The following is a 25626-nucleotide window of genomic DNA, read 5'->3' as shown; positions in this document are numbered from 1 at the left end:
AGCAATAATTTTAACTTAAGTACTTTACAGATATCTTCAAATTTATTTCAGACATTCGAGTCATTTGTATTAAAAGGGCCATGCTTGACTTTGTTATGATGACCCCCCCCCCCCATATTTGGTCTCAAACAAACATACATGTACATATACATGTCTTTTGGAGACAATATGGGCTAATGATTTTTATACGAATTAGTCAAGAGGAGCCTCTGTGTCCATAGCTGCTACATGTAGATCTATTTACACAGCGTTCTACGCAATTACCTATAAATTTGCTTGTTAGTCTGGATTTGAGCACTAATACAGCAGCGCCAGAACATTTTAAACTAGAGTTGAGCTTCCTGTGGATTGAAATGAAGAGATTATATGTTTCTGTAAATGCCTGCAAAGCCCTTTTCATGTTTTCTCTTTGAAAAAAACCATTTTACATATGTAGAAGAGAATTTTTTTTATTTTACAGTATGGAGTTGAGACAAGCATCAATATTTTTAGAAGATATGAATGAAGAAATGAAAGTTGTATCGGTACTCACAAACTTAATTGTATTTTAATAGTTATTTAGTTTACATAGTGATATCAACCTTCTGCATGAAGAAAGAATAAAGAAAAAGAGGAGAAGGAGAGGAGAAGAAAAATGAGGAAAGAAAGAGGGGAGGAGAGAAGGAGACTAGAAAGAATGAGGAGTATGGTTTTGTTAAAAATTCTCTATGCTGAAAATAATACTTCTACAATCTAATTATAACTGGAATTACCACCATGAATATCTATCCCCTCGGTAACAAAATATTCAAAACAAATTTGATTTTCTAATTGTGCATTGTTTGTTAATACTACAGGCTATTAAATTCTGCAGTTTCTGTAATTATTTTTCTTCCCCAGGCTTTGAAGTAGAGAGTTGAATTTACAAGCACTGTGAAAGATTCTAGCTTGAATTATCATTTGGAATATTGTAATCAGTCGCAGGTTGTTTTTTTAATAAACAATTACCATTTTTTCTCTAAATGTTATAGATACATGTACATGTATTTGTACATTAGTTCCAGTGACAAATTTTTTTTCAGATTGCATTTTACACATGCAAGTGTGTACTGTGTAAATGTACATGTAGATTAATTATTCATCCAATCTGTATTTTTTACCACTCCATTATTTGCTTTTATTATGAAATAGGTTCCAATTTGATACTTCAGAGGATTTTAGCAAGGAAAGGAGTGCCTGACAATCTCGTCTTTGTATCATTTGATGGTGAAGCAAAGTTATGGACAACAACATATGTGAGTATCACACTGTCTTTAGATTCTTTTCATAAAAAAAGTTCTACGCTGTACTTGAGAAGGCAAAAGCACTACAATGAATGCTCACATTGCAAAATGATAACGTCTGTAATTGCCTTTGCTTCTTGCTACATGTACATTGTATTTCACTCAAAGTTGAATAAATACTAGTGTATATTAATATCATTGGCAAAGTACTTTAGGTTTATAGAACAAGCATTTTTTTTTTTTTGGGGGGGGGGGGCAGCGGCAGCCTTGCGAAAAATTAATAGCGTCATCTTGCCTCTGTAAAATAAAATGGCCTGAGAGTTGTCACTTTTCTAAATAAATGCAAGCCATGATTGTGTGAATTAGTGTTTTTGTGAATACATACAGAGTGTACACCTTATTTGCTTGTGCACTATGTAAAATCAAAAACATAAATCACCTTTAAAAAAATATGAAAAACAGAACAAACAAACTGAAAAAGAATATTAAAAAATGCAGACTCCATGGACATCCAATATAGATAATAATGATAAAGAAAATCACACATTTCCTCCCATGGAAAGCTCATTACTGGGACAATCAGCAAGTATAATTGGCTTTTAGTTGGGAGTAATTCTCCCATGTTATTACCATCAGAAAATTAATGGGCCTTCAAGAACATAATGATAACACCAATCAGACTGATTGATATTGCCAATTTTGTGATTTTTTTTCTCAGAGCACAAGTGCCTAACCACAAGGTTGATAAAGTTCATGTTTCCGCAGTAAAGTATCCATTTCACTTCACAACCACTCTTGTTATCCTCTTCCTCCCTCTCTCTGCCATTTTATGTTTCAGTCAATAAAAACTTCCAGGGTAGCATTTCATAAAAAAGATATTTGTCTGTGATATCACTGACATATGTTATAAGCTACTGAAACGCTTGCGTCTGATTGGCCGAGAGCAAATTTGTCAGTGACAATCACTATTCGTTTCGTGAAATGCTCACAAGGACCGGTCTCTTATCTGTTATGCTTGTAACAATGATGATACTTTTTAAAGGTACATGTGGGCCTACTGTTAGTTAGACTCCTGACCAAAAAAATACTGTCAATAAACTCCTGACTATTAAACCAACCTTAGACATATCTGCTGATCTGGCAGCAAAATGAACAAAGTAGTGAAAGTAGGGATGAGAATATTATAGATTATTAACCGTATCAGACATCTGAGCAGGGCAAATTCATTACATTATTGCCTGCTTAAGACTGGGATCAGGTTGTCGGTCAATAAATTTCCATTTGTTTAACCACGGACAAATTTATTGCCCGCTCAGGAAAGTCAATGAGAAAATGCGTGGAAATGTAGCGGGCAATAAGGCAGAGCTAAAATCCGGGTATTCTACATGCTTTTGTACGCGGCCTTGGACCGCGCAGTGCTATACGTCACAATGCTAATCAAGTTGAGACAACGCTGGATCCTGCGTCCCTAGGCCATGCAGGGACGCGTCATTTCAATTACGTCACTATGGTAAAGTTCAGAGGCCCAGTCTGCTCAAATAGATTTCCATTCTTAAACTCTAAAATATCTAAATTTTAACGATTTTTGCTCTAGATGTCTGATTTGGTTAATAATAGCAATATCGACTGGCCTGGGGGCGAAAGGACATATATCGCCCTCACTAAATTGATATCACCCTCGTCTGCGACTCGGGCGATATAAATCTAGTTTGGGCGATATATGTCGTATCGCCCCGAGGCCAGTCAATATTGCTTAATTATGCATAAGCCAGAGCCGTCCTCAGTTGCACTGACAAATGAATTTCAATTGTACTGTGATGTGTACGCATGTTTAGATGAGACAGAATGCACTTTCCTGTTGAATGCTGGTTAAGCCCAAATGCCAGAAAAGCCAAGGAAAGTGGATGACATGTCATAAGGCAATAAATGAGCCCCTCAGCTTTTTCTTTGAAAAGGTTTTACAGTTGTACTTTCTTATAGATTATGCTAGATCTATCGCAAAATGGTGATTTGTTATAGATTTCATGATCAAAGTCGGAGGGATTGCTACTGTTCCGAAGTATAGTGGTCAATTGGGAGAGAAAGGCAAAGTTTATTCACAGTTGAATACACATGTACATGTACACTTTCCCATATTACCTTCATAAACTGGCCAGCAAAAGAAAGTACACGCTTCTTTCAAAGGCTGCACACAAACATTCACCACATAGAAATAAACAATTTTGTACACAGGTATGGTGCAATATCCATTAGTAATCACATACCCAACAGGAAGTGATTATCTTTATTACAAAGAAATAAAATGACATGTACAGCATCTTGGTCACTGAATCAAAAGTCACAAAATGTAACAGAATGAGCCGTCCAGGCACGAGGAGGACATACACATTATTGAACATTGTTGTTTGTGTCTGGTTTATTTCATCCTTTGACATTGACTTTTGTGTAAAACCTGGACGGCTCATTCTGTTACATTTTGTGACTTTTGATTCAGTGACCAAGATGCTGTACATGTCATTTTATTTCTTTGTAATAAAGATAATCACTTCCTGTTGGGTATGTAATTACTAATGGATATTGCACCATACCTGTGTACAAAATTGTTTATTTCTATGGGGTGAATTTTTGTGTGCAGCCTTTGAAAGAAGTGGGTACTTTCTTTTGCTGGCCAGTTTATATTGCTGCTGCTAATATCTCCTACATGATCATATCTTTGTCATTTTAAAATTGTTGATGTAAGTTTTTAACAGTCTTTAAAACTGAATTGATTCATAATTATCTTTCAATAGATGAATTCACCTTTAAATTTTTTTCTCAATATGGAACGAGAAAACAAAAATAGTTTTTATAAAAAAAAATGATATGTCTGTATTCTCATCTGTAGATGCTGTCACAGTAGCAGTATCTTTCTTCCATGCAGACTCTGCTATCCATCAAGATGCAACATTGCTATACTGTATAAGTTGAGATTTCTGTTTATTAAATTTTTATTCCCTTTCAATAATTACAGGTACATGTATTTGCATATTAATATATAAACCACTTTCCTCTTTGAAAACTGGACCAATTTATTCATTAACGCATGGATTACTTGCAGAAATTCACTCAACTTTGATGAATTTTGTGTAAATTGGGCCAAGGTATTAAAGGCTTTATCAATCCAGGATATCATACATGTAGATTTGATACTGATAACTTTTGAAAATTTAGATCAACATTGATGAACTTTGGAAACTGGGCTTGAGTTTTTTAGGCATAATTATTCCAGGAACAAGTACTTGACAGTTTCATAGGATACAATGAAATAAGAAAAGAGTTGTAATGATTATTACTAAAGTGGCAAAAGTTTGTTTTTATTGTAAATGCATTTGTGTAATAGTGCAAAGAAAGTATGATTTTAAATAAATTCTATGGATTGAATAGAAAATACATTTTGCAATTGTATTTAATCACATTTAGTTTCCTTTTCGATGTTCTTAAGAATCATCATAATTCATATTTGTACATTAACATCTATTTGAAGAAAGCTGCCTAAAAATAGTTCACCCTTTTCAAGAATGATTCCATGCAAAAATATATTAAAGAAAGTTATTAAACAATATTATCATCCAACATATCAATGTTCACATTTTGATATCAAAGCTATTATTTTAGACTGAGTCTCTTTCTTAATGGCATCTTTTGTACACATATAAGGGTTCCCAGCCCATCAGGAAAAATTATTTTACTTTGTTTCAGTCAGGGAAAAATCAGGGAATTTGATTTAAAAAATACCTCAAATCAGGGAAGACTACCTCAAATGAGGGAGAAATCAGGGAATTTTGATAAGCCCAAAAGTCGAAAGCACGGTAGACAGTCAGACTCTGTTATATTTTGTTGCATATCAAAACGACATCCATTGAATTACTGGTTATGGGGTACTAATTAAGTTTATATTATATTATTGTTTTTATACTGAAAATACATGTAATTCACTGTGCACAACAACTTAGAAAACATGCATAACTGGGAATGGGTTTAAATAATTATCAGGGAATTTTAAATTTCATCAGGGAAAAATCAGGGAATTTTGTTTTCTTGAAAAGCTGGGAACCCTGTAATATCCAAACTTCATCTTCATTTTCCCATAATGGACAAGCAAAAAGCAAAATGAGAGAGAGTACTGTAAAGCCTGCCACGCACTGACAATTTATGTAAGATGATAGCGTAATACTGTGATTTATCATTCCGGGTACAGAACAAATCCTACCCAACTCAATCCATTTAAGACTTCTCATCTTTCATTAAATCCTCTCGGAGCCTGAGAACACTGCAATCTCCTGAAGATATGAACATATTTTTTCCAGGGTGCACTGTGTCCTGATGGTGCATTTACATGTATCTGTGTCATTTGCTTTTGTGTATATTACATTGTAGTTGTAATGGATGTTAGGTGTAGGTGTCGGGTATGGGGACTAAAGGGGTGTTTGACTGCTAGTGCTATGAAAGTACAAGAAAGTGTTAAAAGTGTCATAGGGTGTTAGAAACATAATTACATCATGTACTTCCATTATTCATTGTATCCACTCAGAGTTTGAGAATACTGCAATTTACTATTAAAGATAATGTTTATTTTTCCATGGTGCATTTTGACAGTTTAATAATTCACCCTGAACCTGTCCTTGACCAATAATAGGCTTTTCTATTTGAAGTTTGATGTGCATGTGATTTGTAAATAGAACAATACATGTACATGAGGAAAATTGTTAAAAAGGGTATTGCCTCTATTGTAGTTTAACTTTAGTCCGCGCTGCACTGCAGAAAGCCATATTCGTATCTGGACAAATGAAATTTAATGCAGTTGCCTGGGGCAATTTGATCGATCATTTTGACAAGTGCTTCTCAAGATCCTTTTAATCCATCAAGATAGGTTTGCATCTAGTGCATCAGATTATATCCGTTGATTTCCGTTCATTAATTGTATAAACAGTTGGACTAGTTGCCCCATGGCATCCTCTGTCACTTTCCTTGCATTCAGACTATTATCAAAGGGGAGGGGATTTTCCTGCCCCCTTTGAGAATTCATAAAGGTCTTGTAGCTTTTCAATTGCGAGAAAACTCTCTCCTTTTATTTAAAAAACTATAAAGGATTGACCTAGGAAGGGAAATGATATTGCTGTGGAGACAATTGTGAACAGTTAGGCCCGTATTCACGGTATTCTGAAGTCGGGTTTCAGTTAAACTCAGGTTTAAAGTTGTGGTGTAAGTATGGGAAGCCAAAAGTATCAAAATGTTTATTAAGTTGTATGTTTCTTATGTTTACTGTGCTCTTTCCTGATACATCGATGGTGAAGACAATCATCTATTTATACTTCCTAGACAATTATGAATGATTTGAGAGCCAAATGAGCTGAAGTATGATATCTCTACTGTTAGTGATTTATGTAACAATTGGCTCGCCATACTTAAACCACAACTTTAAAGGGGAAACCAACCCAAATAAAAACTTGTTTTTGTAAGGAAAAGAAAAATCAGACAAGTTGATGGGTGAAAGTTTGAACAATATTGGACAAACAACAAGAAAGTTATGAATTTTTAAAAGTTGTAAATATTGGTAATCACTATACTCATGGAGACTTCAAATTGGTCGCATATGTGATGTCATAGTGATGTAAGGCAAGGACTACTCTTCCATGTACTCCAATACATATTATGGCTAAAATGTAATTTTTCCCAAAAGTTTTATTTCAAATTATATTTTTCTTCCATGAGAACATAAAACAATATACTACCTGGATTATATTTAGATTACTGCCCCAGGGGAATGGGTACTTAGGAGAAAACCACAAATCCCTGATAATAAAGTACATGGCCTATGGGAAAGTTGTCCTTGCCCTTTGTCATAATTTACTTACCCAGTTGCCAATTTGAAATCTACATAGTATAGTGATCTCAATTTTAAAGCAGCTATAACTTTCTTATTGCTTGTCCGATTTCTTTCAAATTTTCACCATTCTGTTTAATTTATTTTTCTCCGTCCCAACACATCATTTTATGGCCAAGGCTGGATTCCCCTTTAAACCTGAGTTTAAGTTAAACCTGACTTCAGAATACGGGCCTTAGTCATTGAAAGAATTTGGAAAGACTCTCCTCTCACCTCAGACAATAGTCTGAAACACCAAGTGCTTAGACTAGAAAACCTACCTTGTAATCTACTCATGATATGAAAATAGTCTGCTTGTCTGTCATTTGCAGTGTGAGATTGGAGTTACTGCAGTATGTACTCAGGAAACTGTTTTCTTCAATATAAATCCAGGGTTTATTATTAATCCAAGTCCGTAGTACTTGATAGCCTTGAATGCCCTATGGGCAGGCTGGTCTCAATGCACCTAGAATTTGCCTCATTTTTCTGCCCTTTTTGTGCTGTAATACTAGAATTGTCCTTCTGGAAAAATAGCCTCGCCATATAAATATTGAATTTAAGGCTGATCCATGTAGGTATGAACCTGTTGAATTTGAGTCTCTCAGAGAGAAATCAAGATTATATATTGTTTCCGGGAGTGAAAAGAGCTGAGTTGCAGTTTTCATTTATAATTCATTTCTTTCTTTTGTTATCACAGAGAATTTGTCCTTGGTATTTCATGCTTTCCTTTCGATATAAATTCTCCTCGCTTAAACTTTGCAGGGTAGGCAGGTGCATATTTTTGTGGCAGTCCACACCTACATGTACATGTATTTGTTGCTTGTCATGATGCAGAATGCTTGAAGGGTATAGCCTTTTGTATGTCGGTCGGTCTACAAATGTAGGAGGGTTTTCAAACATCCTAAAGGTACCTGTATTGGAAAATACTTGACAGGTTGACATATATTCCGATGGCGATCAATTTTTTTTATTGAGTGAGGGGAGGATAGATACCCAAGTCATTTTGGTTTATCAAGTTTTATCCATCATACATGTACCTGTAATACTAGTTTAACCGTAGGAGGGATTTCACTTTGGCATTTTAGATCCATTAATTTATTTAGATTAAAAAATGACAAATAAAGAGATTAAAAATGGATTTATAAAGAGGTAAAAGATCATGAGTGGGATTACTGCTAAAAAATGCACTAGATTTATTTTGTTATTAAGGTAGAAGGCCTTAAACCTGCTATCCAATAAAAAAATAAACTTCTGTATGTGATCAAGCAATTTTTTTCTTATAGATTTTTTTCCTAGTAAATGCAAACCAAATGCCAAATATATAAATTTGTCAAAAAGAAGTTAATAGCTTGACACTACCTCTAAGTAAAAGATGTTTATGAAAAAAGCAGTAATTTGCACTGCCACACCTTCGCATTTGAGTCCAGCCTTTGTTCTGTGAGTCATGTTCGCACCAGCGTGTCGTCGTTATTGTTCAAACCACAAGCAATTGCTTTCTAAAGGCAAGAAAAGGGTTCAAGCACGTGCAAAAGGTTATGCATATGAATTAAAGCAAGTACTGAAGCATGATCTTTTGCTTTGCTAGCAATTGTTTGTGCTTGAAGCAATTACTACTTTTTATACATCTGAACCTATGATACAGTTTAATTAGCTGAGCCCCAAATCTACATGTACATGCACAGTATCTATTGTTTCTCACAAAGGCTGGTGTCAGCAAACTCCAATCTACACTCACCAATCCCCATGTATCTCACGATAGACCAATATAAATGCCAATTATCTGATGGACGATGGCATAAGGAATCTTCTAGGGGCTAAACTCATTAGATCCTGTAATTAAAGCCTCTTTATGGCCAATAAATAGTCGTGAATACCCCCAGGATGTCTCTCTACACAATCTGCAGGACATCTGGTTGCTTGAAACAACAGTCAAACTTGTTTGTGAAGATAATTTAGGGACAGATTGATTGTTTGTTATCTTTTGCTTGTCGTGATTTCTGGTCATTATATAGAAAAGCTGAATAAGCTCTTTTTGTTGCAAGTGGATGCTATTTTAAATTAGTTATAATGATTTGAGAATTGTAAAATACAAGATCTCTTTTAGGATGTCAGCCTGCAATTTATTGAATTTTAATATAAACCCTGAAGAGTGCATGTAGCTTGAAAGCAAAACTATAGAAAGAGATTGATTGTAACTCGGTGATTTGTGAGCATTTTTTTCTATTTAGAAAATAATTAAACATTGATACCTTAAGGAGGTATATATACAGTTTAGTTTTAAAAATGAAATACCAAAGCAATCTAACAATCTCATCCTTTAATTTTGATGGGGAGTTTTATATAGTGTATTACATAAAATGATAAGATACAAATTAAGGAATAAATAAATAAATGGATAATAAATCGAAAAATGAGTGGAGGTATAATAAATTGATTTGTGAATGAATAATAAATGAATAGATATAGAACTAGAACTTTGGTTAAAATATACTTTTCAAAGATGAGAAAATATCTTGCAAGGTACAACTACTGTACATGTATGTGGCTCAGTGGTACAGCATTCTTTTTATTATAAATTGCCAGGTATTGGTCCAACCCAATACCATGTCAAATATATCACGATAGCAATTGTACAAGTATGTATTTGCACATAAAATTCTATCAATATCATTTCATAGATGCCCCAACAAACAGCTTCACATAATTTCTCAAACCATAGCTCTTGTGTTTTATAACTCACTTGTTGGTATTCACCTTTTAATGACTTTCTAATACACGTCCGGACCATTAAGACCTCGGTTTAAGGAAAGAGAGGGGTTATTCTGGATGGTAAAATGAAAAACACATCAATAGTCTTTTCCTCATCAGCCCAAGTGAGCTTTAATCTCTAGATATCAGAATCCCTATTTTCAATCAGCCTAGTTTGGGTACTTTCATCTGTTTCTAGAATGTGATACATGTAGTAATGTGGAGCATGGTTACTCTAGCTCCATGGTTGAATCAGTGGCGTGGTAGTGATTTTGCTTGTAAGCAAGCAACCAGAGGACTGACAGCTTAAGGTCCTCTCCGAGGGACCCTGTAATGAGAATTAAAATGACTTACCAAAGGGCATTGACGCACCAAGTGGGGATCGAACGGAAAACTTTCGTTTTACAGACTGAGCTATCGTGCCTTCTGAGCATATGATTTCATGGATAAATTATCCTGACCCAAAACTCTAGTGGTGTTTTCACCTGTGAACTAGCTACATTCATTTTGCCAAACTCTAACATGCTATTTTTTTCTGTTTGAAGGCTCAGGGTTGTAATTTTAATCTGAAGCCTGCAAAATAGCATCATCTCATTTTGTCTTTATTACAAATAATCTCCATCTGATCGGGATATATGTAGTGTGCCTTCAGAGAATTAGCAGGATTGTATGAGAACTCGGCCTGATGCAGACGACGTCGTTGCTGTTGTGTGTTAGGCAGTCTGGTACTGTAATATTGAGTGGCACCCTCTCTTATTGGGTCACTGTGACACAAAATGCAGGGGTTTCACTGGAGTGTTGATGTCTGATTAAATTCAGGGAGGCTCGGCATCGAAAACAACCCACTGATATTGCCCCTTTCATATGAAATAGAAAAGCTGGTGGATAAGAAAAATGCAGAAAAATAGAGATGTGTGCATACTGGGAATAGCAAGTTATGAATAACAATTATGAATGGTTTATAATAGATACATAACATGTAATTGAGAGACATTAACGATGATTAGTGATTTAAATTTAAATTTGATGCTTTATGTAATTTGGTATAAACTGAATATATACTGTAGAATTTACATGTAATTGATTATTGTATTTGAAAGAGTAGTGTTTATATACACTTTTGATTGCAGATATCATTGTTTTAATAGATAAACAAGAAATGTGGTATGTTCAGATTTGAAATAAAGTTGAATTGAGTGATACATTCTTAATCTTTACTTCATAAAAAACTAAAGATCGTAACCAAAGTGTACTTTGCTTGTCATCAAACAATATACACAGACAACAACAAAAATAAAACAACCTGTAATTATGTACATTTATTTTCTTGTCTGAATGGGGCTAGCTAGTTAAAGGATGGTGAGAAGACAACTGTACATGTAGATAAAGGGTGCATGCTAGGCCCCTGGTTATTTAAGATGCTATTGAGTGACATTTGAAATGAGTTGAGATTTGGTTGTTTTGCTGCTACGATGTAAACAAGCATCTAGACTCTACAGGCGGTTGACCTTTCCTGTTTCTTTAGAGTCATAGAAGTTTGCCATCTTATCCAGCCTTTGCTCTCTATTGTGCTCTCCATCTATTAACTTTAATCTGTCCCTATATACTGTACATGTATGTAGAGTCAAATCTCTTTAAAAGACCTTTGCAGAAGGATCACATATTTGTTTTTTAATCAACTTCTGATGTGTATAGAGTAAAGTTTAATTATAAAACAAAAAATATATAAAAAATCACTGAAACCCAAGTACATGTACACAGATATTGGCATCATAAATTTGTACATGTAGATTTAAAGCATGCGCTGGCACAAGTCTCCCTTATATACATGTAGCAAGAACTACTTTTTATAGATTCTTTTTTATTGAAACAAGCCTAATTTCTTTGATCTTCCCCCTCCCCAGGGCACAAAGTATACAGTATATTTAATGACTATGTATTTATACTATTCTTCTTCTATTTATCAAAGCAAACTATTTTAAGATCTACTTTAGATATTGAATTTATCTATGTCTGTGTCACTCACCAAATTGCACAGCATAGCTTGATACTAGTCTACTGGGCAAACCCTTCACTCGAGTAAAGGGTCTGAATTGCAGCATACTCATGCCTTGTGTACTAAAGGCCCTCTCGCTCAGAATTGAATTGAATTGAAACAGCAAGTTTTGTATGTGCTAGTCTTTGCGTGGAGACACACTTGTTGATCAAAGTTTCAATCAGGGTCTGTGCCTGTAGACTAGCTTGATAGGGGCATGGAATCAGGAGCGGCAGTGGTGCAACAAGTACTGTACTACATGTAATAAGAGCATGTTCGAACTGACCGTAACTATTAAAAGCCAATGACTTGATCTGAAAGCAAAATCGTCCTTTGTCATCTTTTTCGATGTAATCATCATAGTTGTAAATTTTTGATCATTTTGAGGAATTTTTTTATATCACCACTCTTGATCAGCAGCAGCTCAATTAATTTCATTACAATATAATTACCATCACAATCATCAGGGGTCTTAATCATAAAACTTGTTATACTAACAAATTTGCAATAACAGTTAAAAGCTACTGAAATCCTTCAATATGATTTGGCTGATAGTAGATTAGTATAGAAATTGTCCATTTGTAACAAATCTTAAACGGGACCCAGATATACATGTATCTTCAATAGATAACCCTTGCAACGTAAAACACCAATACAATATCAAACCATTAATCCAGTAAATGTTTCCCCCTTTTTCCCTTATCCAGAGAGGCCTTGAAGATCGTACACAGAGAGTCGGTGAAGAAGAGGTGATGGTGAAAGGCATTGAGAGGACCATCAACTCATATGGTAGTGTTCCTGATACATGGCAGTCATACTTCCTACCTGATGGGTAAGTGATCTATCTTTCTATTCTCATTCTTCTCTATATTACACTGTAGATATGTAATTTTGCAGTTACTACTTAACAATACAGATTTTGACATTTAACCCTATCTACGCCGGGGGGGGGGGGGGGCATTGGAGGCTGACTTTTTATTTTAAAGTCTTGCGCATCTTTTAAGACCAATTTTGCGATGCCCAGGTTCGCAGTTTAGAAATCACGCAACATGTTAAAGTGCATGTCATACCAAACATTGCTCAAAAACATGATTTTGTGTACAAAGTCAATGCAAATTGTGTTTTTCAACCAAAAATCATAGATGTATGATTATTTTCAGTTTTTTCGTTTAAATGGATTTACTTTATGCTTTTTATGATCTCTAAAGAGTCCCCGACAAAGTTCATCTAAAAAAACAATGAAAAACAAAAGTTCCAAAAAACAGAGAAATACATAAGATATTGCAAAAAACAATTAAGACTTAAGAAATTGATCTGATATCGCAATTCTTTTCATGTACATTTGATAAGGATACCACAAAGAGTTTCTATGCCAAAAATTAGAATATTTGGAGCTTTATTTAGGGAGTTAGAGGAATTAGTATGATTTTGCATACTAATTACGCATAAATTAGCATAATCACGTCATAGCAATTTGCATGAAATAAATTAGATATTTGTAGATTATGTCCCAGACAACCTGGGTGCCAGTTTTTGGCGCGATCCAGGGACTCGGTTTTATAATAATAAGGGGAGCAATAAAAAGCTCTCCTAGAACTTTTAAGGAGAGCGGTAGAGGAGCACTTCAAAAAGCTCTTCTTCAACATACAAGGGGAGCTTTTTGCCCAATTAACAAAATGGATGGAGGAAATGTATGTACTATAAAATTACAATCAATTAACAACCAAAGGAAGTATTTATAATTGTTTTACAATGTATTGTAATTAGATTGTGTGTTGTAAAACCTGTTTTAGTTAGGTTTTGACTTTGGCTAAAAGTTAAGTCACTGACAATTTTTTTTTTTTTTTCGGGGGCTCCATTTTAATTTTTTTGTATTTTGAGGAATACCTGTTCACTTATTAAGGAATTATTACTTTTTGTTTAATATTGTATGATTTTTAAAGTTATTTATCATGTTTAGAATCTTGGATGTGGGTGTGTGTGGATGGGTAGGTGTGTGTGGATGGGTGTGTGCGTGTGTGTGTGTGACTGTGAGTTGGACTTGGATATAAATGAATTCAATATCTAATTTCTACTCCATCTATTCCAGTACAATACCCTAGTCAGCCATGTAAGTTGCATGTAATAAAGGCCCACTTACCCTAACTTTTCCTGAAGTTCTTTGAAAACGCAGATCTCCATGAAAATTTAATTTCTCTATGGGGGAGTCTAAATTTGGTGAGAATGTATTCATTAAGAACTTAAATATACATGATAATGAAGAAATCATCAAACTTTATTGGCAGTTTTGAATAATATTCCTGAAATGTAAACTCTGTCTGAAACAGAAAATCACCATCATTGAGGCCTTTACTGAGCGAATTGTCCCCCAGAGCTCTGGCAGAGAGACAGAGCTCCAACTGGCTAGCTAGTAAAAGCGCCAATGCGTGAGCCTGCCGCCGTCCTTGTAAAAAAGATGGAGCTTTGTTTGATGATTTATTGTCTGATATAATACCTCATCCCCTAGAAAAAGAAAACAAATGATTTTTTAGTTATAATTGATAAATTAGATAACTTATTTTGGAAGTTAATAAGCCGTTTTGAAAAGCAAAGCCGAATGACAAGTCACCAATGCTAGGTTACTAGACTCTGGGATTTATTTCCTGTGTAATTCGAATTATTTTATCACAGAATTGTGATATCTGTTGGGGAAACATGTGCATTCGAAATGGCACACGGTGGTAGTCATAATGGACCCCTATACATGCAACTCTTTCCCGACCGTTGCGTTGATTTTTTTTTCTTCCATACCTGGTACCATGTGTATGGAAATACGTGGTACAGAAAAAATAACGCAACTTCGGAATTTGAAACTGCGCTACTCGCTACTTTTAAGGCGTATTCGTGATTTTGAGTGTGGATTTTGGATGGTTTTTAAATGGTAAACGGAGCTCGAGCATATGGCACTAGTGGGCCGTTGAGTTGTTATCACTCGGCAATAATTTCGGGGGCGACATTCAGATTTTATGTCGCCCCCGAAAGCATGATTTTGGGTGATTTCGAGGGCGACTTTAGGCTATCGCGAGGCGCGCTATTAATCGCGCTACCAAAAATGGATTAAGGCGCGCATGTAGCGCGCGATCGCTCTCGCGCGCCTTAAAATCGAGTCCCTGGCGATCAGGGGATCGTTCGATCCCCCGGGGGATTACCATCAGGAGCCACAGAATGGTTTTCAAAGTGTGGGAGGGGGCTGACCATGCAAAAAATCACAATCAGATGGTCATTTTTGCAAATTTGCACATGGTTTTTAAAAAAAGTCAGCCCCCTGGTTCCACGGCCCCTGACCATAAGTGATGGTCTTCTAAAAGACCCTCATAATGGAATAGTAACAATGTTTACTACGATATTAACCAGACATGTTTTACATATTGATCTGTCAAGACTATTTCATAATTTTTTTTTCTTTCCAGTCACTTGGCGAGTCGTGTTCACGTAGGCTCCCCAGTCACCATGCATCTGTTGAGGATACCAGAGCCTCCACCGGTAGATGATCGGGAAGACAAGCCTACCTTCCCTAAGAAACCTCTCAACTGGGAGGAAGACATGCAGTTGTATTCACAGTTCTTAGACAGAAAGGTAGGGCATGGACGATACCATAATATCAGGGCCCTGTTACATAAAACAATACAATCAATTTTACAATCAATCGTAACTATGTTTTTGTGACTCCCGTAGAAACTCGGCAGGACGGCTCTTTGCTGGTATAATTCCAAGCTGGTATATAAACAATCAAATAGGGAAACATTTTATGTCTAAATAAATCAGTCATAGTGGCTGACATTTTAGACAGAAATTACTCTCAGTTCTTTTTATCAAAGAGGGGACAATGGCAGAACGGGGATTCTGACTCAAAACCTTACGATCATGAGTCCAATGCTCAAACCACATAACCCGTGTGCAGCAACCTTCTACAAAAAGTTACAATCACATGTTATTAAAAGAGCATATCACTTTATGTGTACACCATTTGTTTATTCAGGATCTAGGAGTGATCATAATATTATATGTATTTTACAACAATTAATACTACATGTGTTGTGATTATGATTACTATTATTCTTGGGGATTATAAAGTGAATTTTGTCATACCTTTCTCTCTTCCTTCGTTTTATGCACACAATTATTCATTATCAGTAGACCTAACTTAAATGAGCTTCCTTACACCATGACCTTTCGATTTGAGTTATGAAATGCTGGAAGCAGAAGCCATACATGTTCAAGTTTTATTGAAAATAAAGACAATTCGTTAGTGTCTATCTGTACTATTTAATATCTTTCATAAATTGTAAACTTGCATTGCTATTTTTTTGTAAGGCATACATGATAAACAATCTTGTGTCATGACATATATATCGTAACAAACTGCTGTCGAATAGCAGAAACTTTTGCGGATGGGCAATTAGACATACTGTACATGCAGTTTAAATTGGTAATAGCCTTGATATTTAACATGAAATGTTTTATACTTTCATAGTTCAATATACAGAAAGTCAATACTGATAGCTTAGGTATTATTACTGCCATACTCTTGTTATCTCATATCTTTTAAGGACAAAGTGGTTGGTATTCTCACAGGATACCCACAATTAACTTTAGAACTTTCTTTTGGGGATTCAAATTGGAAACCTTTTTTTAAAGATTTTACAACACATTGGATAAAAACATGCAATTCAAGATGAAATAAAGCAATTCAATAGTATGTACATACATATTGGTATAGATAGAGTATTTAAATTAGGTATAGCTGTAAAAAAAAAAAAAAAAACATGAAGGTCTTGTCAAGACAGCTCCCTTAATAACATAAGATTTGATCAATTCATAAAAGCGGAGAACAAATTCAGTGAATATTCAGTAAATGAAAATGAATTGCATCTTGCACCAAGGCAAAACCCAGAACAAACATACATGAAAAGGGTAAAAGAGAATGAAAAGCAGGGGGGGACTGAGAGTAGAAAGTGTTTCCTGTGCAGATAATTATATTCCTGATGTTAATAGTTTCCCACAAATACATTTGAAATTAAATGAGAAAAAAAATATATACACATCAACTTTCTTAGAAAGCAATGGAATACATCTATTTTCATCATTTTTTAGGTTGAGGTAACATTTTTTATATGTAGAAAAGTCCCATTCTCATTAACTTTCATGTGTTTAATCCTTTTTTATAGAATCCCTGATGTTTTTATAGAATCCCTGATGTTTCTTTCAGTACATAATCATTGTCATTATATTGATAATAAGTGTTTGCTAAACTTGATAAATTTTGACACAAAATTATGAGAAAAACACTCAATTAGTAGCATATGACTTTGATAAATGATCTCTATTTTCTTTAAGGCAGTGTTGAAAGCATTTTTCATCTGATTGTTCCCTTACCCAGGAGGAGCTGAAAGGCGACCATGCAACCTACATGAGGCATCATCCAGAGCTGAAGGCTCTTCTTGCTGACTTCCTGCAGTTTCTGCTTCTCCGGAAGCCTGAGGACATAGTGTCCTTTGCCGCCGATTACTTCTCCTCCTTCTCAGCTTCCACCAAATCTGGCTCTGCCTTCGCCACCTCGCAAGAACCCCGCTTCACCCCGCGGCCAACCTCACCTTACAAGAAACAAGGACCATACAGCACAGCGTCCAGCCACTAGTCCATGTATGCAGACCCATTTGTGATTTCCATCGGTCTTCAAGACACTGGTTCAGGGGTTCCTTCCTTATTCTGAAACTCACCTGGGCCCCGTAACACAAAGGTTTAGCGATTAATCGCTAAATGAAATGACCTATCAAGATCATCATTGCATGCGCATTTTGCTCAGTAGACTGACAAGGAACCAATCAGAATTGTTCTTTGAAATTAGTGATTAATTGCTAATCTTTGTGTCACGTGACCCTGATCATATAAGAAGCAAGAACCATAAGACACATTGTATGGCCATTGGCCAATGATTGCAGTTCCATTTTCCCACATTTTTAAGTCTTAAAAAACTTGTGTCCTTGGCCTTGATTTATTCTGACACTGCAGTGCACATAATCATATAAGAAGTAATGACTGTCAAACACAGCATTTGACCACTTGTCAATGTTTACAGACCATTTTATGTTTTCCATTAACCCAATAGAAATTGAATCCGCATGTATGTGGGATGGAGTCTATGAAAAACGCATGTTATAGCACAGTCAGCCAGTATCCAATGGGTTAATCTTTAAGAAACTCTTGACCAGGGAGGGACCCTGATTCACCCAAGTCCATCTGATGTAACCTTAAAAGAGGCAAAGACTATATTACACAGCATTCAGCCAGCATTCAGCATTAATGTTTGCAGACCAAATTGTTATATTTGTAGGAACTTTCAGGCTTTGCCAGTGTTTTTATTGATATGCCTCTATTAAGAAATATGTGTGTATATATAAATGAATCCTTATTTTAATTTTTTTTTTCATGTACCTTGCAGACCAAATGGTGTATTCAGAGAATTCACTTATTTCTCATACCCTAAGAGTTACTTTTGTATGAAGATATGAAGCAAACTTGGTTTTTTAAATCTGGTTTAAACTATAACCTTTATAAGAAAAGTTCTTGCATGTTACAATGGTAACAGTCAAATGAGTACATTTGTACAGGATAGGTGAACTATGGGATCAAATTGCTGTTTACTCATTTCAAATCTGCACACATAGACGTTATTTTTTGGGTAGCAGTTACATATCAAAGTTAGAATAACATAGTTTCATTGAATATTGAAACTGCAAAAGATTTCGGGGGGGGTGACATGCTACCTCAATTCATATTGCATTGATTATCAGATTAACATTTTTTTCATCATCAACATTTTCATGGTATTGAAAAAAAATAAAATTAATAATATACTTCAAATTCATTTTGGAATCATGCAGTAAGACGGTATTTTGAGTTTTTTTTTTCCAAACAGGTTTCATAAAGCTATTTGAGAGTTATGTACAACTTTTTGTATGACTGGTTATAAGCCTTTCTTATGCTGAATGAGATTCTAAATGATAATTTGTATTCCCATCAACTAAATTTTGTTATTCCATATGTTAATACAATTCTTGTCATCAAGCATCAGAATGCAAAGTTTATTATCTGTATAGCTTTGATTAGCATTATTTAAACTTCACTCCCTTTATATGAAAAATTGAAAATTTGGGGTTCATATGAGTACAGTATATCTCATTTAGTGAAAGTAAGGGTCACCAGTTTTGCATAAAGTTGGGTATAAAAGTTATGAGTAAAAGTTTGTGTGTAATTTACAACCAGCTTTATGACATATCCCTTGATAGTTATCTTTTTTTTAATCGTTAAAATGCAGATTTTGAACATTATGTCAGCTTCTGGGATTAGAAAATAAGATATTTCATAGTGGGCATCTGTTCTTCATACCATTGTATTCATGATACATGTATTCCTTTGGTCTGTTTCATAAAACTATTTTACCATTTTAAAAAAAAATGGTAAAAATTGAAAACCCAGGTTACCACACATCTGCCATTGGCTTTGTTTTATTACGGGGGGGGGGGGGGAATTATCTGATTTTCACGTGTAAAGAATTTTGTATAACAGAGAGCACTTGTGGGTATAGAGAATCTTAGAGTGACCACAGTTGGTATGTAAAATCACATCTAATGACTTCAAATTTTGCATAAACTGCCTCAATTTAAACAAATTCTTTCCAATTTTGGCAAAACCTTCACATAATTTTAAATTAATTAAGCCTGGATCATGCAGGCCTGTAAAATGTGAAAAGAAAACGTGGCGATTGGGGTTGAAATCAACAACTATGTATTATTGAAATCATAAATTATTGAAGATATATTATCTTGTATTGATGTGATTCAATTCATTTTTAGTTATTCATGCATTGATAGAGGTACGATAATGAAAGAACCATTATATATTGTGCAGGGTAAATTGGGGAGGGTCTTTGCAAGTCATGTATCAAATAAGCAGACATGAAAAGACTCCTATTAACAATATGGGTTATTACTCAATTGTAATTTTTTCTGTTTGCTTTAAAAGTATGAAACTGATGACCAGTGCTAAAAAAAATAACTTCAATGAATGTTACGTTGTATCCTGGTATTTTATCCTTTTCAATACTTAGAATTCTTTAAGCAGATTAGAATAAAACTTTTGAAAATTGTTTTTATCACTGAGATATGAAGATAGGGAAACCATAATTTATTGATTTGGGCAATTCCATGATGAAAATTAACATAATTTTTGTATATCTATCTTCCATTTTCCTGCATTTTAACTTTAATTCATCACTCAATCCATGTTGATTTGAAAGCATTATATCTTATCTTATGAAGCATGAGTTGGAGAGGAATTATATCAGGACCGTCCCGCGTAGTGGAGGTCATAGGTACTATGGAATAGTCCTTCTGTGTTTGTTTTAATAATGCTACTCCAATCAATCATCCAATCCTTAGACTTTGCAGACTTTTTGTGGCACAAATGGGTCCATACATGGTATTTTTTTGTATTGTACATAGTGTAGATGAGAGTGATAAGAAAAATCACTTTTTGTACAGAGAGAAAAAAATGAGATTGTATGATTCGGTCAAAGATGCGATACATGGATTGTATCATTGTACAGTGTAGATAGTTTAGTCTAAATCTAGGGGAGTTTCATGAATGCTGTCAGCTCTGGCAGTTTCGGTATTTATCGGCCGAGATGCGCTGGGCCTGATTCATAAAGACTGGGAAATGTTGCCATTATTGTAAACTATCATCGGAAACCTCAATTGTGATTGGCTACGGAGCCCTGTTACCATGGTGCATGAAGTTGCCATAATGGTGAAACACCGTTACAGTTTTAATGCAGGCGCGTCGTGGTCTAGTGGTTCTGACTCTCGCCTTTCAAACAGAGGGTTGTTGTTTTGAATCCTAGCCATGGCATGTTTTCCTTCAGCGAGAAATTTATCCACACTTTGCTGCACTCGACCCAGGTGAGGTAGATGGGTACCCGGCAGGATTAATTCCTTGAATGCACGAGCGCTGAAAGGCAGCTCGAGCTAAAGCCAGGGTAATGATAATAACAATGCGCCTCGGAATAGATTGTTTCTAGAGAGATGGCGCTATACAAATGCCTATTATTAATTCTTTATGAAACAGGCCCCTATTCTCTGACTGTGTGTATGGTAAGTGTTAGAGAATAATAATCTGTCGGTGCTGACAACCTCCATGAATTGGCGCCCCAGTCTTTATTCATGGAGAGCTTTCTTTGAGTTTCGGTAAAGACTGATAAAAACAGTTGACCTGCAGAAAAAAAAATATTTATATCATATCATATCATTTTTAAAAATGGATATGGGTTTTGTTTCACTCACAACCACCGAAGAGCCATATTTAAATAAGGTTCAGTACATAGGAGACTTGACATTTGAATACTACTACATGTATGTAATTACTGGTAATGTATTTAGTCAGTTGGAGTGAAATGACTACATAATACTGATTAGGTCTAAGAATATCGAACAAAGGAGGCAATATACAGTGTACTTGAGTAGAAATTGATTCAGAAATGAAATATCAAAGGATTGTGTTATGTGAGAGGGTACCATTCATAAAGTTACTCATGTGAATGAAGAACCTATGGGATCTCTGTGTCTGTGAGCATTGTACACTGCTCTACAGATGGACCTCTGCTGGAACACTGTATGAGTACAGCTTACCATTGAATGTTGTATGACAGTATAGTATGTAGTCATTTGAGTTATCAACTGACATGTCACCAGAACTAATGAATGGAACATATTTTCACTGTTTAATCTGTTCTGAGCCAATCAGATACAAGGATATCAGTAGCTTATAACAATAATGTTAGTGAAAATCTCTACTTGTTTCATGAAATGCTCCCCTGGTGATCCCTTGCATGAATCTTTCTTTGGAGGTTTGAGAATCAGTCGAGCAGTTTCATGCTAATTCTCCTTTTGCTAACAGTACTGAACCTTACAGGGCTGTCACACGCATACAATAATAACTATATTTCTAACGGGCATCAACTCTGAGGAATGCTCAAGGTGCCTACGTGATAATGTTATTATGATCACGCCGGCTGTAGCCGTGCCTGCCTTCAGGCGCCCGAGCAATCAAGGAATGTTTTCTTACCGGGTACCCATTCACCTCTCCTGGGTTGGGTGCAGCACAATGTGGGTAAATCTCTTGCTGAAGGGAAACATGTTGTTGCTGTATGCGGTATGGGATGCCATTTTTTATAATGTAATCCTTTCTCTTGATAATTCTTATTTGATTGGAAGAAATCCTTTTGTCAACAGATGTCAATATGAAGAAATACATTTAGGATTAAAAGATAAAGTATTCCTGTGGCAGCCCCCTTTTCTGCACAAACTAAGCAGTCAATATTTGCTTTATAAAGCACATCCCATATGTCAGTTTTTCCAACCAGAGCTAATTTTAATAATGTATGCTTGTGAAAGTGTATTTATTCATTGAGAGCAATGTTAAATTTGTTATAAAGCATGTATGGAACATACATGTCACACACTGCATCTGCATGTATTTATTGGTTGGTGTTGGCTTATGCAATGTCATTTTCCATCCCAATTTGGCATTCAAAGAAACTTACTCCTTTTGTCACATTTTTGTCTTCTTCATTTTCTTTTATTTGGGCTTTACAATCAGGTGAGATGAAGTTCATTTTCATAACTGTGTGTGTCATGAATGTAAGTTTTTATTTGTCATTAAATTATGAAAATATGCATGGAATACAAAATTTTCTTTTTATTCTTATCATTTTGACTTATCTATTATTTATCGTTGGTGTGAGTTCAAATAATAAACATCAATCAGAACATTCGTAAGAATTACAAACACAAGGCACCTTTAGAACAGTCCTAACATGCCCGAAGGTGACAAGTGTAGGTAATTATTCTAATATCTGACCGAAATGATGTGTGTTATATATCTTATAAGATACATGTAGTTACGTCGATCCTTGTTATTTGATAAACCATTGTCATCTCAAAACCATGACTGGTTAATAGAACTAGTCATTTAGTACCAGTCATTAGCAAACTCTTCTAGGAGCTAAAATAATTGACTGTTCACATCATAGATATCAGACAATCTACATGATGGTAGTAGGATAGGATCTATATCACCATTTAATAGAAATCTAATTTCTTCCACGTTTAGCTGAGTAAACCCATTGATAATTCACCCTGACTTGATTGAAGTTTAATCTAACAAATATTCAATATAGTTTCCTATTTTTCTTCAGTGAGTGATTGTGTGCATGCGTGTGCGGGGGTGAGAGAAAAGAGAGACAGGCAGACAGAGACAGGAGAGGGAGAAGAAAGAAAACAATGGCAAGGGGAGCACAAAAAAGTAATAAAAAAGAGAAATGTGAAAAGTAACAGAACGTGTAACAAATACTAGTATATAAAACTAGTATTAAACCTGCCTTGTTCTTGTTCCTGTAATTTTTTTTTTAGTAACTTGGTTTTTCTTATTCATTTCATTTCGTTTATTCAGTATAGTTGAGGTTTAATATATTTAGGAGATACAGTCTTTATTGAATGTTTTGTTTTATATGTAGATTTTAAAATATAAATATACTGAAAATAGCAGAAGGTTGAATTGGTTTACAACGAGATGTATACAGACATGACCGTGACATAAAAAGCATAGAATAGCATATAGGCAAGTATTGAAACAAGATAATTTTACAATACATAGATAAATTAGACGAATATATCCAGCATTATGCCAGAGGGCGGTGGGGGGGGGGGGGGGACGAGATCAGAGTGGTGACTAATTTGGAATAAAAGAAGAGAGAATATATTAGAAAGAGGGAGAGTGAGATAGGAGGAAAGATTGGAGAAAAGAACAAAGTCAAGAAGGTTGGGTATTTAACAGAGACGAAAATACAATAATCGGAAATGGTGATTATATTTTGGAATAAAAAAAACATGTTCAATATAATTATATAATAATAATAATAATATAGAGTATTTCTAAAGCGCCAAATCCACATTGATTATGTGCTCAAGGCGCACAACCACAAAGAATTTTACTTCAAAAATCAGTAGCATGGATGGATGTTTTATATTTTCAAGGCTTTGTTTTATATGTAGATTTTGCATGGAGCAATTTTAGCCGGAGCTAGTCAAGTGTCATGAAATTTGCTATACCGACTCGAGGAAAGAAAATAATCACAAACCCGAATTTATACATTCAAAAACAAACACTTGGTGATTAGGGGAACATAGGTGTTTGATTTTGGAAGTGAAATTCTTTGTAGTTATATTAAAACTTCCCCACAGGTTCCTTCACTTGCAAATGTGCAAGTGCCGAGAAGACGTCATTTTGAAATAATTTGGTAATAAAAATGATCTCGCCGGAGATAGAGTAAAGCTGATTATTCAGGTAGCTCTGAAATTATTTCATCTCACTTTCTGTCGTATATCTACGATAAATCAAAATTGAAAATAAAGACATATTAATTAATAGAAGGACTATAACGATTTGGGATCAATATTATAATAGGGAAACAAACTGAAATAAGGATTTATGTAAAGTAAAATAAATAAAAGTAACAAATTAATAAGAGAGAGTTACTCCTAAGCTGATTAAAAAATAGACCATAAAACCTGATAATGTATCACAGAATAAACAAGAGGTATGTAGGCTACACAAAGTACAGCCTACAGCTATAAAGAATGTTAGTGTCACATGGATATACTCAAATAAGACTCAGCCAAACTTGTGCCATTCAATATCAAACTATTTACAATTTATTTCAGTGGAATCTAATTTGTTTATAAAATTAGAAGAAAAAAAATGTTTCTTTCCAATGAAGACCATGAGAAAACAAAATACACTGTAAGTTCTCAAATATATTACTCGTTCCAACTTCAAATTAATCTTGTCTCGAGACACCCAAGAATAATTATAAATCCTCACAGCTGACTGATCCTTTGATCGACCTATTTCAACATTTCATTTTTCTATTTCCACTACATCATAAAAAATCTTGGGTTTGTTTTACTTCTTCATTATGAAGGATCCTGTACTGATCCACTCATAACCAACTTAAATCACATTGAAATATAATATACTCAATATTCAGAATAACTCATGTATACTTCTTCGACACTAACCACATATCAATAGATATCATTTCATTTTCACTTATCTCTGCATAATCCAATTTACCTTTTTACAATCAAACACCATTACTTCAAATATAACATCAACTTCACTTCTTGTATCATCAACGTCTTCCTAAAACTATTTTTTAAATCTTTATCATCATTATTTATCTTTCTCATCATTTAACTCATCTCAAAACTAACATCACCTGAGGATCCTGTACTGATCCATCAAAAAGCAACTATCAATATTCAACATCAGTCAAGGACTAAAACAAAAGGAACAATATATATATCAATTAAAAATTATCACGATATACAAAAAAAATCAATCATTATCCAAATCGCTGAACTATTTTGTCCATCAGAAAATATATATCTTTTAGCGTTCATTGTTCTATCCAACATGTCTTCAGTTCGAGCAATCAAGCAATCATATCGTATACGTCTTCTAAAATCTATAACAATATTCTCTTTTTCACTTGCAAATATCTGATCAATATTCAATAATAC

The 25626-nt window shown here is 34.7% G+C and overlaps 1 protein-coding gene across 1 annotated transcript in view; it reads left to right on the top strand.

Moving 5' to 3' along the window:
* Nucleotides 1-22733, top strand: part of LOC129274238 (ciliogenesis-associated TTC17-interacting protein-like) — a 32678-nt gene extending 9945 nt beyond the window's left edge. Inside the window, exons 4-7 of the mRNA XM_064108141.1 lie at nucleotides 1171-1274; nucleotides 12655-12779; nucleotides 15397-15562; nucleotides 17367-22733. Coding sequence (XP_063964211.1) covers nucleotides 1171-1274; nucleotides 12655-12779; nucleotides 15397-15562; nucleotides 17367-17624 — 653 coding nt within the window. The 3' untranslated portion in view covers nucleotides 17625-22733. The remainder of the gene's footprint in view (nucleotides 1-1170; nucleotides 1275-12654; nucleotides 12780-15396; nucleotides 15563-17366) is intronic.
* Nucleotides 22734-25626: the final 2893 nt, after the last annotated feature.

Source organism: Lytechinus pictus, chromosome 13, assembly GCF_037042905.1.
Source record: "Lytechinus pictus isolate F3 Inbred chromosome 13, Lp3.0, whole genome shotgun sequence".
In the NCBI taxonomy this organism is placed as follows: Eukaryota; Metazoa; Echinodermata; class Echinoidea; order Temnopleuroida; family Toxopneustidae; genus Lytechinus; species Lytechinus pictus.
The sequence above is the reverse complement of the archived record's forward strand: the minus strand, read 5'-3'. Positions and strand labels throughout refer to the sequence as shown.